A 19,141-nucleotide genomic window follows, 5' to 3' on the forward strand; every position below is an offset into this window, starting at 1 on the left:
GGCTTATTTCAATTGGGGTCCTTGATTCTCAATTCATCGTTACATGTAAGACAGACAAAAAAAAAAACTAGTACTATCTACAAGATAATACAGACAAATAACTAGTACTATCTACAAGATAAATATACATCCATCATGGGAAGAACAATACAACAAAACATTAGGTATGTACAGCGGGTAGGACAGGTGGGGACATACACCACAGGTGGGGGCGGGGGACAAAACACAAAGTATGTACAGTGGGTAGTTCGGGTCTTTTAATCTGATTTTTGATTTAGAGGGTCCAGTTACGGATTGCAGACATCGTTGTTAGAAGCGAAAACTAAAGTGAAAGGGTTAGGGTATCACGTGTTTGATATAATTTGTTATTCCATTCCATGCATGGAGAAGAGCCTCACCACAAATAACAAAAAGACAAACATTAAACTATAACAGCAAACATTAAACCATACCTGTTCCCGCTTGGCCCTGACCATGGGCGGGGAGCTGGAAGAGTCTTTGGCCTCGATGCGGGCCTGGGCCAGGAGGGTCATAACGGACCCCCACGTGGCCTCCAGGACCATCCGCCGTATGCACACAAAGGTGGAGTTCCAGCGGCAGCTCTGTGGGGAGGAGGAGGGGGCAAGGGAGAGGCCGCACTCCTTCAGCAGCACCTCGTTCCAGTAGGCGCTGCAGCGGAAGAACGCAATGACATTGGTGACCTGGGAGAGGAGGTTATCGACCACGCGTGAGTTCTTCAGTGCCTCTTTGATGACCAGCTGTAGTGTGTTGGCGATACAGCTGAACCGTGACCCTAACGTGACCTCTGAGAAGTCTTCGGCACTGGGGGGAACCTGGTCGTCCAGAAACGCCAGCATCTCCTCCTCGTCGGGGTCACCCCTCTGCGACGAGCACATGATCTTGTAGTCGCAGAAGAGGTCATAGGTTGAGATGGTGTGCTTGGCCTCGCTGGTGATGACGTAACCCACGTTGTAAGGGAAGAGCCCGTAGCTTAGCAACACAGCCTCCAGCTCCCTCGCCACACCGGCGCGCATGTTCTTCTGACCCACGTGACGGAATGCCACGGTTGGCCGGTGGATCTGCCAGTCGTCATCAAGGAAGTGCAGCTGCACGGCCACGATGGGCTCAGCGTATTGGCTGGCCCAGACATCGAGGGTGACGTGTACCATGGCATTGCCCCCGGAGACGGTGGACAGACAGTTCTTCAGCCGGCCAATCAGTTTCGGTTTAACAGCCTTCTCCACCTCGTCGTAGAGACGCAGCCCCACCGTCCGCTGGGAGAGCCGCTGGTACTGGGGAGCGATGGACGCCATGAAAGTCCTGAACCCGGAACCTTCCACGAAGCTGAGGGGGAGCATGTCCTCTGCTATCATCCTCAGCACGTCTCCAGTGATGTTCTTCAGCTTGGACACAGCGGGGCCACTGGAACCGGAGCTGGGGATAGAGGAGGGGCTGTGGGAGTCTCTCCTGCCAGGGACAGAGGAGTAGACCACAGACTTCAGCTTGGCCTGGCGATGGTCCTTCCTCTGCTTCATCTTCAGCTTGGGGGTCACATTCTGTCTCATCACCTCTGGAGGTTCCGGCTCAGAGTCTAAAACAACATCACAGCGGAAGTCCACCTCTCCCTGCTCCAGTGTAGATTCAGAAGGTATAGTGACGCCCCCCTCCATTACATAACATCCCATCTAGGGCTGGGTTCAAAAAATCGATTTCCCGATTCTGAATCGATCTTCATTAAAATGAGCGATTATCGATTCATAAATCCCGAGATCGATTTTTTTTTTTTTTTTTTTTTTTTTTTTTTTGCTTGCAGCTTCAACCCGCAACGAGATCTCGTGGCCAGATCTCGCGCTACAAGAATTTATCATATCTCACGCAACGTGAGGTCTCAACACTAAAATCTAAAAACATGGCGATGGCAGGGACACTCAAGTCACCACCAGGCTTAAAGTCAGATGTCTGGGTGCATTTTGGATTTTAAAAATGTGACGATAGAGATGAGCTGGACAAAAGCAAAGTCATATGTAAATAAAAAGTACATTCATGTAACTGCTTTGGAGTCAATTCATTGATATGTTTAACAATGCTACATGTTATAGGGTTCCTTGAACCATTTATAGCATTAGTTCAGAGAATCTCTTTCATATTCAAGCAAAAAATGTATATTGTAACTAGATCGAATCGGAATCGAATCGAATCGAATCGAATCGTGAATCGAATCGAATCGGGCTGTGAATCAAGCTGTGAATCGGAATCGAATCGTTTTGGGAAATCAGTGGCGATACCCAGCCCTAATCCCATCTCTGCTTTGCGTCTGATAGTGGCGTTCCAGTGGTTTTTCACTGCATTGTCCGTCCTTCCGGGCAGCAGCTTGGAGATCTCGGCCCAGCGGTTCCCCAGGACGCAGTGGGCCTTGTAGATGATCAGGTCTTCTTCTGGTGTCCAGGAGGACTTCTTCACGTCGGGGTTCAGGTGGTTGTGCCATCGCTCGCGACACTGTTTCCCCTGACGACCCCTCAGATGCCGGGCAACCATCGCCCACTGCTTGTCCCCATACTTAGACAGCAGATCCATCATCTTCTCATCCTCCTCCTTGGTCCAGGCCCCTTTGACCAGATCTGGGTCCAGAACTTTCATGAAGCGATGCGTACACTGGTATTCTGAATTGGGGACCCCTTTGCCAGTGATGTCAGGGGTAGATACGAGGGGCGCTGGAGGGGCAGGGTGGGACTCTGCGGTGTATGCCGCTGCCGGGGCAGGTAAGGGGTCAGTGGCGGGGGCGGAAAAGCTGCAGGTGAGGGTGGTGGTCTCGCTACAGGGACTGTCCTGGGCAGGGTCAAAGGTGGTATTGGCTGTGTCAGAGTTGGTGGCTACGGAGGAGAGGGTGTCCAGTGCCAGGGCAGCAGTGTGGGCCGCCAGCTCTGGCTCTGTAAGGGGTGTGGTCTCATTGGGTTCTGTAGGCCCTGCTGCATTGTGATTGGCTGTGCACTCATCCTCAGTTCTCACTTCGACTATTGGCTCTTTCGACTCGTCCTTCATGAAGGCAGCCTTGCCCTCCTCCAGCGTGTGCCCTTTGGTCCCGGAGCCCGGCTTGCCACAGAGGCACATAATGAGACCACACTTATTGACGAAGAAGCAGGTGACATCCACGGCCAGAAGTAGCAGCACAAACGCAACGATGAGGATACCAGCAATAATGCTGGTGGAGAGGGCAGGTTCATCCTCAATGTCTGAGATGGTAGAAGGCTCTGGGGAGGTCCTGAAGGTCAGGATTCCTGGCTGGGACTTTCCTTGCTGGTTCTCTGCCACCACAAACACCTCATACTCTGTGTCCCACTCCAGTGAATGCAGAACCACGTATTCACTGTCCCTGGGCAACTTGATTTCGGGTTTCCACTCCGACATTAGCTTCGGTCTATAGTGGACAAGGTAGTGTGTGATGGGAGAGCCGCCGTCATCCTGCATCCCCCCCCCCCCCCCTGCTCCTATGTGAGTGTCAGACCCCCCCCCCCCCCTGCTCCTATGTGAGTGTCAGACCCCCCCCCCCCCCCCTGCTCCTATGTGAGTGTCATCCCCCCCCCCCCCCCCCTGCTCCTATGTGAGTGTCAGACCCCCCCCCCCCCGCTCCTATGTGAGTGTCAGACCCCCCCCCCCCTGCTCCTCTGTGAGTGTCAGACCCCCCCCCCCCCCCCTGCTCCTATGTGAGTGTCAGACCCCCCCCCCCCCCCCCCTGCTCCTATGTGAGTGTCAGACCCCCCCCCCCCTGCTCCTATGTGAGTGTCAGACCCCCCCCCCCCCTGCTCCTATGTGAGTGTCAGACCCCCCCCCCCCCCCTGCTCCTATGTGAGTGTCAGACCCCCCCCCCCCCCTGCTCCTATGTGAGTGTCAGACCCCCCCCCCCCCCCTGCTCCTATGTGAGTGTCAGACCCCCCCCCCCCCCCCCCTGCTCCTATGTGAGTGTCAGACCCCCCCCCCCCCCTGCTCCTATGTGAGTGTCAGACCCCCCCCCCCCTGCTCCTATGTGAGTGTCAGACCCCCCCCCCCCCTGCTCCTATGTGAGTGTCAGACCCCCCCCCCCCCCCCTGCTCCTATGTGAGTGTCAGACCCCCCCCCCCCCCCTGCTCCTATGTGAGTGTCAGACCCCCCCCCCCCCCCCTGCTCCTATGTGAGTGTCAGACCCCCCCCCCCCCCCCTCTGCTCCTATGTGAGTGTCAGACCCCCCCCCCCCCCTGCTCCTATGTGAGTGTCAGACCCCCCCCCCCCCTGCTCCTATGTGAGTGTCAGACCCCCCCCCCCCCCCCTGCTCCTATGTGAGTGTCAGACCCCCAAGTGTGTGTGTGTGTGTGAGTGTGAGCGTGCGTCTCACCTCTATGGCGCTGTATGCATCTAGGAACATGTTTCTTCCACTGATGCTACAGTAGCAACAGCCCAGAGTCATGAACAGGCAGAAGCAGAAAAAGTAGCGCTGGTTGAAATGGCCAACACAGTTATTCAGCCAGGCTGGGAGTTAAGAGTTAAGGAGCACACTGAAAACAGCAACACCCTGGTCCTAAAATACAACCTAATGGAGTGTATATAATATATATAATATAGTACAAAGCTTTCATTCTCCATGAGAAAGGATACGACAGTGGTGGTCCATCTTTAGGATCGAACATTAGAGGCCCCTTCTTTTTTTTTTTTGTGGCTGTTGAGTGTTGTGATGTCACCAGTGGAATTCACCGTCTTCCAGCCGCGCTGTGATTAGAGGGTGGGATGTCCTGGTCGGAGACAAACGAGGTGGGAGCAGGACTCTCAGTGAGAGCAGGCAACAGGACGTGACGACACACAGGGCAGGTCCCAGACTTTTGAAGCCAAAGAGTCACGCAGATCTTGTGGAACATGTGGTGGCACGGCAGCTGGGTCGCAATTTCATCTTTAACATATTCACAACAGCAGATGGCACAGCACTGTTCTTGCCCGCTGTGGTCCTCCAGCACTGGGATCTGAGGCAAACACTCGATGATCTGCTCTGTGGCCGGAGGGTGAGCCTGCTCTACATCGATGGCCAGGGACTCCAGGTGTGCTAGAGCTGCCTCCATAGCTTGGACAAGGCGCTCCTCTAGAGCCATGTAGGTGAGGAGCTGAGGATCTACGTAGGAGATGGCCTGGGCCATTCCAAAGCCCTCTCCAAAGTCATCAAGCAACCTCCACTCTGCGTCTAAGTCCTCGCTCATGCTAGAGTCGTCTTCCAGGTTGTTGTTGCCGTCGAGTATGAAGAGGCCTGGGTGGACAAAGTGACTCATGCCATCTGGGTCCTCGTCACCGCTGCTGCCCGTCCCCTCGTGGTAGTTCAACCACGGAATCTCACCCTCCTCAAGTGGAGCCGGGTCCTCGGGAGGGGGGCTGAGCTCAGGGACGTCCTCCAGACTGCTGCTGTTACTCTGCAGCTCATCCACGCCGGGCAGAGTCTCCCAGCTCTCCTCACTGGTGTGACGCTTCTTCTCCAGCCCGGAGTCTGACGTCCACGAGGCTGACCACTCCCCCTCACTGCACTCAGAGCTTTCCTCTGCCTTGATGAAGGGAGCATACTTCTCATTGAAGTCCTCAAGATCTTCCCAAACGTCATCTTCATCGTCTGAATGTATATTGCAACAGGCCTCTGTGTCTTCCCTCCTCCTCTCTACCACATTAAACTCAGCTGGAGGGAAATTAAAGAGGAAGTCCTGGTTTGGCCTCTCAGTCTGTGTTAGAAAGAACGGTGGCGCAGACACACACTTGGTCTGGCTGGCCTGTTTACCAGACCCACTAAGTCCTTCTTCACGAAGAGAGCTCTCCAGGTGAGTTTCACTCGTCTGCTTACGGATTTTGGGTCTCACGACCATCTCTGAGGGGGTCGCTGTTTGATCGTAGTCCCTAGGCTCAGGTCCACTAGGACTGACGGGGGACACCTCGGCCGCTGCACAGTCCTCAGACGTAACAGTGCTGTTTGACGTATGACTGGTTCCGTTGTGCTCTGACACGCTCCTCTCTGGGGGCCTTTCCTCTGAATTACAAACTGTTAAGTCCTTCTCTGATGAATCTTTGGGGGGGCAATCAGTCCCTTCACATGATTTCGTATACAAATATGAGTGCAAACCACTAAAATAGTCAAATTCTTTCCCCAGCTCAAAGATCATATCGTCCAGTCTTTTCTGAAGGCCAAGGGACGGACCTGAACCGGGCTCCTCCTCCTCCTCCTCACCACCACTACTGTCTGGCTCATAAGCATCAATGTTCACAAAGCTCAACACACTTGAATTCGAGGGGTTCCTGTCCTCCTCCTCCTCGTGGACGGGCCATGCACTGGCCTCAGCGCTTTTCTGCGAGTGTCCGTTTTGCTCCAGGTCACTGGTGACAGGCTGCTCACTCCTCTTTACTTTCTTATGGTGGGTGGAGGGCTTCTCTGCTGGTTTCCTAGAGGCTGATTGTTTTTTATTGGGGGCATCTTTGCCTGACTTTGCTGTCTTCTCTGGGTGAACCGAATTCGATGACACAGGAAAGATAGCTTGAAGCATGGAGGAGATATTCCCTTTTGGCGGTATGGAATGCTCTTTGTGGACACGGTTGCTTTCTGTATCCTGCCAGTCCGGGCATGATGCATTCCTGTGCTTGGCAGAGGTTGGGTGGAAGCTGACATAGGCATGTCTCCTGCCATATCTCCTTCCTGTAATCGTCTGATATCCACCAGCTGGTTTGGGCCAGGTTGACTTACCAGCTTCCTGACCCATTTTCTCGGCGGGCCTGTAGTACTTCCCGAAGGCCTTGTCCTTGGGGATGTCTGGGTAGAGGAAGCGTAGAGGGTTCTCTGGGATGTTCTCCGCAGCCATGACCTTGTACGTGCGGATGATGTCAGACAGAGGGACCGCAGTAAGCTCCTTCTTCGTGTAGGGCTCCACCGCATGGAACACAGGCTTCTCGTTCACGTCGTACTCCACCCAGGTGAAGGTGATGGCGCCCAGGGTCCCTTCCGGCCTGCAACATTTCCAGCAATCAGCATTGTCCTTGAGCTTCAGCCTGAACATCCTGGAGGGGGTCCAGTAGAACCGGTTAAGAACCTTGAACTGGATCAGTCTAATTTTAATGTCTCTCGATACTCTCTTAATGTTCTCACATATTTTGTCCCATTCTTTTTCTGTGAAATCAATTTTCAAATCAACTGACCAAATGACCATCAATGCAGATTGATTATGAATTGGAATTGATTAATCTATTTTTAAATGGAAATAATATACATGACACAAAAATATGCACGTCACGTCATTGACCCATTTACTGATGTCATGGACCATAAACTTAAACTGAGACCATTGACAAAAAATATGTTTGTTACGTTTCTTGGAAACTGAGAGGGGTTTCTTAAAAGATCATGGTTGTTAATTTGTTAGTGGAAAAAAACTATACACAACAGAATATTAATATTACATTAGTCCATCAAAAAAAATGAAAAAACACTCTCAAGGTAACAATATGAATGCAGTTTATGTGGAACTTGTTTTGCCATATCCAATTATCAATGATTAACAAATGTAGAAAACATTGGTGCATGAGCTGGTAAGAACAATAAGAGTTATGTAACAAAACGTTCTAAATATATACAGCCCATGTCAAGGAGCTACAAATATCTAATAAAATTACAGATAGACATTTCATCATCAGAATTATTTTTATCTAACCAATAATACTGAATAGGAGATGGCTTCCCATGGATTAAAACTAAATTACTTTAATAATATTAATATACAGTAGAATCATAAAAAGGGCTGCACAGGCTTAGGCTGTAAAGTAGTAGATGTAATCCTCTAACTCAGCCCATGTTCTTTCTAATCATCTCAAGAGCATTCAGAACCATTCTATACAATGCATAGGATACCTTAACCGTCTGTTGGAAAACCATTTTATAATAGATAGCCGCCTCATGTCCCATACCCATTATCTTTGTAATCTCAGACAGAAGAGTTGACTGTTGAGGTGTGATTCCTTTACCTAGAATACTGTCCAGCAAATGGCGGAGTTGCAAGTATTTCCAAAAATCATGTCTAGGCAACCCATATTCATTAACCAACTCCTCAAATGATTTCAGACCATCTCCCCCATATATGTCTGTTAATGTTACAATTCCTTTTCTTACCCATTCCTTCCATATAAAGGAACACTTATTTATTTGCAATTTGGGGTTATTCCAAATACAGGATTCAGAGTTAAGATAGACATTTACTTTAAAGGACTTACATATTTTCTTCCATACATTGTAGAGGTTGGCTATTATAGGATGGGATCGTAATTCAAATGATAATTTGCTGGACATAGAATTTATAGGGGCAATAGGGGAAAGCAATTTTTGCTCAATCTCAAACCAAGGAGGGGCCCTTTCAGGTGGCAGTGTCCATTGAGCAATGTGTCTCAGGCAGTAGGCATAGTGAAACAATATTAGTTTAGGTAAACCCATACCACCCTTATTGATCGGGACTTGGAGCTTTTCCAACTTTATCCTAGCACGTTTACCATTCCATAGAAACTTTCTGCAAATTTGGTCAAACCTTTTGAAATACACCTGGGGTATGGCAATAGGAAGGCATTGGAGCAGGTAATTCAATCTCGGGATACAGTTCATCTTCAGGACATTGACTTTCCCCCATAATGATAGAAATAGTGTTGACCACCTTTCTGTATCTAAAGCAATTTTCTTAAAAAGTGGGTCGAATTTTTTTTCTATTATTTTGCTGGTTTGATGAGGAAAAGGATACCTAGGTATTTTATACCTTCCATAGGCCACTGAAAAGACCCTGCCTGGAATAAAGTCTTAGGGCAATACGAAGTTAGTGGAAGAGCCTCGGACTTAGACCAATTGACCTTGTACCCTGATAGCTTGGAGAAGGACTCGATGTTGTCTAAAAGTGCTGGGACAGATCTACCTGGGTCCGAGGCAAGCCATAATATGTCATCCGCATATAACATAAGCTTATGCGTGGACTAATTTATTCTAATTCCTGGAATATTCAGGTTGTTACGAATCATTACTGCAAGGGGTTCGAGGGCTAGACAGAAGAGACCCGGTGACAGCGCCGAGCCCTGCCGAGTGCCTCTACCAAGTGTAAAATAGGATGATATTAGACCGTTTGTGTTCACCGCTGCCTCCGGGTCTTCATAAAGGATCTCAATCCATCTCAGAAATGTTTGGCCAAACCCAAAAGCCTTCAATGTTTGAAACATGTATCTCCATTCTATCCTATCAAACGCTTTCATAGCGTCGAGCGAGATGGCCGCTGTTGGATTGTTAGAATTTCGCATAAACCACATAATATTTATAAGGCGCCTCACATTATCAGAAGAATTTCTACGTCTAATAAAGCCCACTTGGTCCGGATGGATAAGTGACCCAAGTGTTTTATCTAATCTATTAGCAAGTATTTTAGATAGTAGTCGACAATCGACTGAGATCAAACTTATCGGACGATAGCTTTTGCAATCAGTCGGATCCTTCTCTTTTTTCAATATAAGTGTAATAATTGCTTGATTTAGAGACTGAGGTAGCCTACCACTTTCAAAAGCCTCCGTAAGCATCTTTTCAAACAATGGCAGGAGATCTTCAGCATAACATTTGAAAAATTCAGCTGTAAAGCCGTCATGGCCAGGCGATTTGCCTGCTGGTAGGGCCTTGATTGCTTCAATAATCTCCTGTGAGCTAATAGGTGACTCTAACTCCTCTTGTTGTGCACCACTCAGTTTAGGGAGGTTCAAATTATCAAGGAAGGATACTATCTCGTCATCCGTGGCAGTGCTTTCAGACGTATAGAGGTTTATATAAAAGTCTTTGAAGATGTCATTTATCTTACTAGGTTCAGTTGCCAATGTCCCTTCTGCATCCCTCACTGCTGCTATAATAGATTTAGACTCTTTCTGTTTAATGTATCTAGCCAAGAATTTTCCCGCCTTGTCTCCAGATTCAAAAATAGTCTGCCTAGCTCTAAACAGAAGAAACTCCGTTTTCTTAGATATTATAGTATTATATTCATACTTAAGATGAGTCAGTTTTTTACAAAGCACGTCAGATATATTCCTTTTTAATTTATCCTCTATATTCTTAATTTCCCTTTCCAAATCTAGAAGTTTAGCAGTGGAAGCCTTTTTTTTATGAGAGGAGTACTGAATAATGAATCCCCTGAGAAAAGCCTTCATGGCCTCCCATGCTACTATGGCGGAGGGAGCCGTAGGGACATTGGTCTCCAAGTATAGATTGATCTGTGCCCTAAGCTCCTCCCTAAAACCAACGTCCCGTAGCAGCGATGAGTTAAAGCGCCACACTCGTGACCTCATGGTCTCTCGATATGGAGTCATATCTAATCTAACCATAGCATGGTCGGTCAACAGAATGCTGTCAATAGTGCAGGCCAGTATGGAGGGCAATAAGGATCTCGAAATAAGGAAAAAGTCTATTCGCGAGTATACTTTGTGTGCTCCTGAATAGAAAGTATAATCCCTATCCACTGGATGGTTCAGCCTCCATACATCTACAAGGCCCATGGAATGACATATTCTCTTAATAATTAAAACAGAATCAGTCTCTCTACCTCCTGTTGGCTTACTGCGATCCAGGATTTTATCTAGAGCATTATTGAAATCTCCCCCTAAAACTATAGGGTACTGTCCAATATCACACAATTTACTTTCCAAGTCCGCAAAGAAACTAGGATTATCTGCATTCGGTGCATATACATTGGCCAATATCAGGGTCTGACCTTGTATGTCAGCCAATATTATAACTAATCTGCCCTCCTCATCTTTAACCTCCTTCCTTAGCTTAAATTGCAAACCTTTGTTAATTAGTATGGCTACCCCTTTACTGTTAGAAGACCCAGCACTAAAGAATACATGCCCCACCCATTCTCTGCATAGTTTAACTGATTCCTGATGAGAGCAATGTGTTTCCTGCAAAAAAACTATATCCTGTTTTTTAATTGTCAAATGTCTCAAAATCTTTTTTCTCTTAGCTGGACACCCTAATCCATTTACATTCCAGGTGGAATAGCACAAATTCCTCTGATTGCTAGTCATAGATAAATGTTTACGTATTTAACCATAGAATGAGTGTTGGTTATAATATAATGTAAGACCCCTGGTGCATTAACAAAGTAAATAATAACATGTAACTTATAAGACACAAAACAAAAAACTTGGTGATCTCTATAAGCAGAGAACAATATGACTAAGAACAGTATCATAGTAAAACAAAACAATAACCTTCCTAGGTCCATGACTTAGAACAAGTCAGCCCAAAAGCCCTCTGCTTTGGGTAAATTGTCCAAGATGTGTTCAGATGATGTGTCCATCAGAATTGTAAGGGGTTGTACAGTTAGTAAAATAACCCACTGGAGAATTATGGCCATAACAAGCTTACATGTTGGTCACATAGCTTAGAACAAACTCAAATGTCAGATAAACTGTACAAGGTGCCAAGCGGGTAATAGACCAATACGCATATTGCGTTAAAACAAATTAAATAATCCCCGCACCTATTAAACCATATCCCAAATTAAGGTTTCTTGAAAACGCACCGTTACAGTAGGCCTACCGTCCTCAGCGATGCTCAATAAACTGTAACGCTGACTCCGGGTTGTCAAACACCCGTGGGCCATTTCCATCGGTGGAGATCCTCAGACGTGCAGGGTAGAGCAGGCTGAATTTGATCTTGCGCTCATGGAGTGCTCTCTTGCAAAGGTTGAATGCTTCTCTCTTCCGCTGGGTCTCCTTCGAGTAATCTGGGAAGATCATCACCGGTTTGTTGTCCCACGTTATGCGTCTCTTCTTCCGTGCCTCCTCGAGGATGTTCTGGCAATCTTTGTAGCGCAGAAAGCGGGCGACGATGGTTCTCACTTTGCCCTTGTCTCCGGTATCCAAACGTGTTCCAATCCTATGAGCGCGATCCATTTCGATTCCACCTGGGGGAGGGTTGATATCCAGGGATGTTGAGATGAGTTTGTTCAGGAAGGCAGTCATGTCGTTCTTTTCAGCTCCCTCTGGTATCCCAACGAATCTGAGGTTATTGCGTCTGGATCTGTCTTCAGCGTCAGCTAGCCTGTCTGTTAGTTGTTGCAAGTCCGCTTTAGTGACTGCAGGAACGGCACTCCTGTTAGCTTGTTCGTCCTCCAGCCTACTCACTCGTTCCTCCACCTCAGTAGTGCGTGTGCCGAGCGAGGTCAGTTTAGCGTCCATGGAACTCACAGAACGTCGGATTTCTTTCATTTCTGCCGTGTCCTCCGATATCTTCTTCAGCATCTCGAGTATTTGAGCCATATCATACTCAGTAACTCTGCTATCAACAGGAGCTTTGCTAGCTAGTTCTACCTCGTTAGCATCATCCCCGTTAGCTTGCATGTGGAGTTGCGTTTGTGTGGCTGAACGAAGTCTCTGTCTTGACTCCTTCGCCGAATTTTTGGGGTCTTCTGCCATATCTCCCGTCACTTAAAAATGTCCCCCTCAAATTGTTAACAGTTGAACACTATTAAGGATAATTTAAAGGATTTTAGTCCCAAAGTCGACGAGAGCACGCTTTAGGCTGCCATCTTGTATTCCTGCGTCACGTCCTCTGTCGATGTTCTTGAGTCTTTCAAAAACAATACATCCCCAGATAGTTTTTCGAAAATCTTTATTTGTACAACGATATCGATGGGCAGCGGTAAGATAAAGAGATGAGCGCCAGTACACTGTTCAAAGAATGAGTGACAAGCTACTGCCTCGACCCTTTCCTTTGATGGTAAAATACCGTAAAATCAAAAGGTGACATTCCGTACTTTTGCTAAAACCTAAATTGGGCAAAAGAAGCGTTGCAGTATGTAGTCACCAATGTAACTAGAGAGGTCAGGGTCCATGTCACTTTCATAGTGAAAACACACAAGAGACCAGACAGAGAGGGTAAAATTAAGCATATAAACCTTTATTACTTTATTAAACATATTTTAGTCCGGAGGCAGGAACAGGGCCACAGAGACATTTGTCAGGTGGGGTGCTACTGTGGTGATTCTTCTGTCTTGAGCTCCTCCTCCTCCGTCTGTGTTGTTTATGGCTTCCTGATGCGGTGGAGCTGGGCTCCATGTCTGAGTCTGGCTTGGAGCTCTCTCCACCCAAATGTGTGTCCTCTATTTCCTCTCCTATCACATCTTTCTGCACCACTTCTCCTCCTTCCTCCTCTTCTTTCACCATCACTTCTCCCTCTTCCTCTTCCACTACCACATTCTGTTCCAGTGTTTGACTGCAGTCCTCCAGGTTCACTGCCACCATCTCTGGACCCCGCTCTGTGCTGAAGCATATAAACCTTTATTGAACAGCTCTTTGAAAGAAAAACATATTTTAGTGCCTTAGAACAGTCCGGAGGCAGGAACAGGGCCACGGGGACATTTGTCAGGTGATGGGGTGCTACTAGCCAAATAGTGACCCTTTCCTTTGATGGTAAAATACCGTAAAATCAAAAGGTGACATTCCGTACTTTTGCTAAAACCTAAATTGCTAGAGTAGGCCATGATCAGACCAAAATGTACTTTTTAGACGAACTTTCCAAAGACAAACAGAGGGCACTTTATTATGTCATGCTCCTTTCCTGACATGGGACTCCTGAGCCAACAGGTAATCGACTTGTTGACTGTTGGCACTGATCAGCAGAAAGTCTTCCTTCATATGAAAGCTGGGCAAAAGAAGCGTTGCAGTATGTAGTCACCAATGTAACTAGAGAGGTCAGGGTCCATGTCACTTTCATAGTGAAAACACACAAGAGACCAGACAGAGAGGGTAAAATTAAGCATATAAACCTTTATTACTTTATTAAACATATTTTAGTCCGGAGGCAGGAACAGGGCCACAGGGACATTTGTCAGGTGGGGTGCTACTGTGACTCATCCTCAGGACACTGAGGACAGGGGAGGAAGGTGAGCCTCTCCTGATAGAACGCTATGACCACTTGAGGACAGCGAGTGTTTGCCTCACGGGCCGGAACCAGATCAGCCTTGTCTGAGCTCTTCCTGTAGAGCAGAGGGAGAAAAAGAATAGCTCAGGACTCATACTAATTATAGACCTTTAACAGCAAGTTTGATAAACTTCCATCATGTCAGTCATGCTCTCATTTCCATGGCAACCCAAAGCTTACAAACTAGCAAGGACAGAAGCGTATTTATTTAAGACATTTCTGAAAATGTCCCTAATAAAAAGGCAGATTCACATAAGTGTAAACAAAAGTTGGAAGTGCATTATGAAAAGTACGGTAGTAAGGAGGACTTCAAAAGGCAGGGAGTACGCAGGGATGGGTTATGATTCAGTTTTAGTAATTCTATAGTATGGATGTAAAACCATATAGCCTGTATACCAGCCAACTTAATGGCAATCAAATTGTCTGTGATTAATGTCCAGTATTCATTACGAGCCACCAGAATCGACCATTTAGGGCCAATCCCATTACACCCCTTTGGCTCAGTTTTGAACGTTCACGTGTAGGGGTGTCCCAATTCTTGTTTTCATTTAGAGTATGGCTCTGTTTGGAGATTTTTCATGACAAGACTACATTCAGAGCCATGGCCCTACCTCCCAGGATGCCTTGCGAATCATCAGAAATCAGATTTTGCTCTAGGCAATGTGGAAGACAACCACAAATGTCATTAGTTTCTCTGTAATTACTTGTTAAGAAGTAAATGAAGTTTTTTATTTTCACAATTAGAAAGGCAACATAACATTCCCATAACAACACTTATATAATAAATCACAATAAACTCTAAATCTTGCACATGTGAACGAGCGTCTTGTCCCACCCTTTTAACGCCCATAGATGCCAAGAAACGGTCAGTGAAGCGGCGTAATTAATATTAATCTATACTGACTGCATGAGGACAATGAAGGGAGACAGAAAGGCTAAACATTTTTACATTTCACCCAGTGCAAAAGCCATGAATGTATGGACAGTGCATGGTGGGACAGTAGCCTATACGGTATTACAGTGAGTATAAGTAAATTAATATAAACTCAGTATACGTGCAATGAATATGAATGTAAAAAGTCAATATGTGTGTGTGATTATTAATATGATATGCACAGTAACTATATATGTAGGCCTACAGTGTGATATACAGGACAAGGGCGAAGATATGTACAGATAAGATATGTGCAAGATGAGCATGTTTGTTTTTCAGAAATCCCAAAATGTGCGTAAAAGTGGCTTAACACATGCTTTTAACGTTCATAAATGACCCCCTGATGCTGATTGGTTCACCAGATCTCAAAGCGCTGGTCTGTCAGGAAGGGAGTTCTGTCCATGATGCGGTTGTTGAAGAGTCGCACAGTCTGCATTGTGCTGTTGGTGGAGACCAGTTGGAGGACTCTGTCAGTCAGAGCGTCAGTGATGTCATTGTGACTCAGGTCCAGGACTTGTGCTTTGTGCAGGTGTGTGAGTAATCCAGGCGGGAGATGACCAGTGCCTGGGTCAAGAGTTGCGTTGCCTCTTTGGTAAGGAATGGTCGTATCCTTCTGATGTTCTGTCCATGATGCGGTTGTTGAAGAGTCGCACAGTCTGCATTGTGAAGTGAAGTGAAACTGAAGTGAGTGAAGTGAAACTTTATTTATATAGCGCCTTTCGTACATGAATGCAACTCAAAGCGCTTTCAGTAAGAAAGAAAAGCAGGTCATTAGACATTTGCAATCAAATGAGATTCAGGGTTTTGCCAGAGGCCTTCACTACTTCACCAGCGTGCTGCTCCTTCTGGTCAGTGGACTTCATATTCTTGAAATATTGCGTTGTATCAAACGAAATGATATCACTTTCATTTTCATGTATGTTGGTTCTAAATATGACAATATCACCACCAGGTTCCCAGTCCAAGGCCTTCCTTGACAACAGTACTCTTTATCTGATTGGTTGAGATCCCCTTTCCACCACTCGTAGAAGTCAAGAGCCTCATTTCATACTGGCTAGAATACCAGGTAAGTCCAGCACTGAGGGAATGGTATAGTCTGGTTTGACTGCTCCCTCAGGCAGAGAGCCCCCCCTATTGTTGATCCACACTGTGGCGCGTACCCCTGCGTCGAAGCCCCCGAGAACGTCTGTGTCCAGTGAGTCTCCCACCATCACACAGTCCAGAGCCGTCACCCCCAGCAAGCTGAAGCAGTGGGTGAATATTGAGAGTGCTGGTTTCTCTTCTGCATGTTCTCCCCCGACCACAACAGCGTCAAAGAGCTCCTCGCACCCCAGCGCCACCACCTTCTCCCTCTGCGTCTGGGTCTCTCCGTTGGTCAGTAGGAGCAGCTTGTGGTTGGTCCTCAGCTCTGTCAACAGGTCGCGTACCGGGGGCGTTATGGTCAGTTGCTCCAGACGGCTGTTCTTCCACAGGTAGTAACACTGCCTCCCCAGTCTAGTGGATGCTCTCCCACCCACTGCCTCCTGGATGCTCTCCTCCCAGTACAAGATCCGGAGCTCGTCTATAGTTCTGTCTCCTGCAGGGTCAAAGGTCTCTCGAGAGAGCTTTCTTTTGAACCCGTCACAAATGTCACTGATGCTAGAGTGGTCGTCGTCGTGGTCCAGTCTGGTCTTCAACAGCTCACTGACTTTTTGTATGGCCACTCCACCGGCACCCGCTGTGTCAATGAGTGTGTTATCCAGATCAAACAATATGGCCTTGATATCTTCGCAATTCATTGTAGCAACAGTTATCAATATATTGTACAGAAATAACGAGTGGCAATGTTTTATAAATCGTAGACAGGGACGGTTCCTGGATACTTCCCAACGCGGAAATTGTGCTGTTGGTGGAGACCAGTTGGAGGACTCTGTCAGTCAGAGCGTCAGTGATGTCATTGTGACTCAGGTCCAGGACTTGTGCTTTGTGCAGGTGTGTGAGCAGCGGCTCTAGCAGGGCGTCCGTGAGTCGGCAGTGGCTGAGGTCCAGAGCCTCGTCCTCCCGCGCGTGCGACAGGTCCACTGAAGAGGAGCAGGAGAAGTCCAGCCTGTGCTGCAGAGCCCTGAGCAACGCTGTTGCTGCTGCTGCCCCCTGCTGGATGTTCGAGGCATCGCAGCAGCAGTGGAGGAACCTTAGTAGCAGCCTCCTGTCAACACTGAGTTGGGACACTTTGTCCAGGAGAGGCAGGGTGCTCTCCATCTCCCCCGGTGGTATGGAAGATGGAGATTTGTATCAGACTGGTGTAACAGACTGGTCTAGTAGAGGACAGGTGTAACAGACTGGTCTAGTAGAGGATAGGTGTAACAGACTGGTCTAGTAGAGGACAGGTGTAACAGACTAAGTGTAACAGCTACCAGCCATGGTGACTGGTGGGTGAATTCACCACCCACTCATAAAAAAATAAAATATTATGTAACCCTCCAATCCTATTCCCCAACATTAACAATGATGTGTATTAACAACCTACCTCCTCTCATCGAAGTTCTTATGATATCCTCGATGTTGAAAGATGAACCTGTAAACAATGTTTCAAATAAATGTGAAAGACCCAAACTCTCACACAACAAACTGTAACCTGCAAACTGAGCAGCAGGCTGAGTTGGACGCTGTCACTGTGCTTGAGGGTGAAGCGCAGAGAAGCACAGTCCACTCTGTCCATCTCTCTGGTGTTCAGGTTGATCACATGGTTGGATGACCTCAACAAACTGGACACACAGCCACTGGCACGACTCTTGTATATCTCTCTGATGGCTGACATCATAAAGCTGGGACTGGGCCTTTTGAAAATCACTCTCCCTAGAAAGGGCAGAAGATCGGTAATGTCTTTCTCGAGAAGCCTGTTCTTCCTGAGGTCCACAGTGATGTCGAGGGTTGAACACTGCAGCAGGTAGAGGTGGACCTTCCAGTCCAGAGTGCAGGAGGTCAGGTCTCCACCAACCTTCTCCAGGAACGACTGAGTCAGGTCCTGGTCTTGTGCTTCGTATACGACTACAAGCAACAGCTTCTCTGTCTCAGAAGACAATTTCAAAGTCAGAGGACCTTGGTGACCAAGGAGGGTGAAGAGAGAGTGACCAGGGAGGCAGCACCCAGTCAGGTCCAGACACTGCACTGTGCAGAGTCTCAGCAGGGAGGCCACACTACTCACAACCCTGGACAACTCTCTCCGGTGGCTGGGGGCTCTTTAGGACTAAGGAGAGCTTGTGGATTGTCAATGAAGCGCTGCCTCTCCATGTCCCTGTTACCAGTCTGGCCAGTTTCACTGCCATGCTCTGATTCAGTCTGAGCTTGTGTAGCCGTGCCACATGTGTGAAGAGAAGTGAGGCTCCCATGAGAGAGATCTTGCTGGGTGTGAGAGTGAGCTCCACTCTGGAGGCACAGAGGCCCAGGACTCTCCCCACAGACCTGCAGGTTTGCCTGGGTTACATTGACATTTTTGATCAAATAATGGTTGTGGTAATGTATTATTAGCGACCCCCACAGATGTATGATTTGACTGCTTTCATGGGAGCTCAGACCTTCCTTATGGGAGCTCAGCTCCCATTGGCTCCCACATAACTCGAACCCTGTTCTTACCACACTGGGAGCAGTGAAAAGCCTGGGAGCAGTCTGACGTACTCCTCATGGTGGCATCTCTTCACATGCTTGTGGAGGAACGTCTGGGAGGTGTAGGAGAACGGACACAGAAAGCAGGAGAACGCCTGGGACCCCCCCGCTCACCTGTTTGGAGGAGCTCTTCACGTCCCACAGGAGGTCGAAGGAGATCCCCAGCTCTCTGGCGTACTCTTCACCATACCAGACCAGCAACTCCTGCCCAGCAGCCACAGGCTGACAGCAGCGGTACATGATGGTTCCTCTATACTGGAACGCCACCAAGTTCTGCTCCTGCTCTGTACGGGCACAATTCACATACCTCATCCAATTTGAGTGGGTCTCTCTCCTGGCATCAATATAGTCATCCCTGTGTCTACATGAGATGATGATGAACTGGGCGTTCTTGGTTTGTTGGTCTTATAGATCAGCCAGGAGTATCCACTCTTCACAGCCAGCTCCGGGTCAGTCAGCTCTCCTTCATAAGGGCCATAGTGTGTTCCTACAGCCAGGCTGGGTCCATAGCTGAACACCCCCAGGCCGGCTCCAGGGATGCCTGAGGTCCTCACCTCCAGGCCAGGGGGCAGGGTGAGCCTGGCCCTGTC

General features: G+C 47.9%; 2 protein-coding genes across 2 annotated transcripts; both read right to left on the reverse strand.

The window, feature by feature from the left end:
- Positions 1-4,718: 4,718 nt before the first annotated feature.
- Positions 4,719-6,749, reverse strand: LOC308151017 (E3 ubiquitin-protein ligase Praja-2-like; the record flags this gene model as incomplete). Its single annotated transcript, XM_080523823.1, has 1 exon — positions 4,719-6,749. The coding sequence occupies one exon, from the start codon at positions 6,747-6,749 to the stop codon at positions 4,719-4,721; it is 2,031 nt and encodes a 676-aa protein (XP_080379949.1).
- Positions 6,750-15,678: 8,929 nt separating this feature from the next.
- On the reverse strand, positions 15,679-16,687 carry LOC308151018 (N-acylneuraminate-9-phosphatase-like; the record flags this gene model as incomplete). Its single annotated transcript, XM_080523824.1, has 1 exon — positions 15,679-16,687. The coding sequence occupies one exon, from the start codon at positions 16,685-16,687 to the stop codon at positions 15,950-15,952; it is 738 nt and encodes a 245-aa protein (XP_080379950.1). The 3' UTR covers positions 15,679-15,949.
- Between the last annotated feature and the right edge of the window lie 2,454 nt (positions 16,688-19,141).

Source organism: Nansenia antarctica (assembly GCF_963989245.1).
Source record: "Nansenia antarctica genome assembly, chromosome: 2".
NCBI lineage: Eukaryota > Metazoa > Chordata > Actinopteri > Argentiniformes > Microstomatidae > Nansenia > Nansenia antarctica.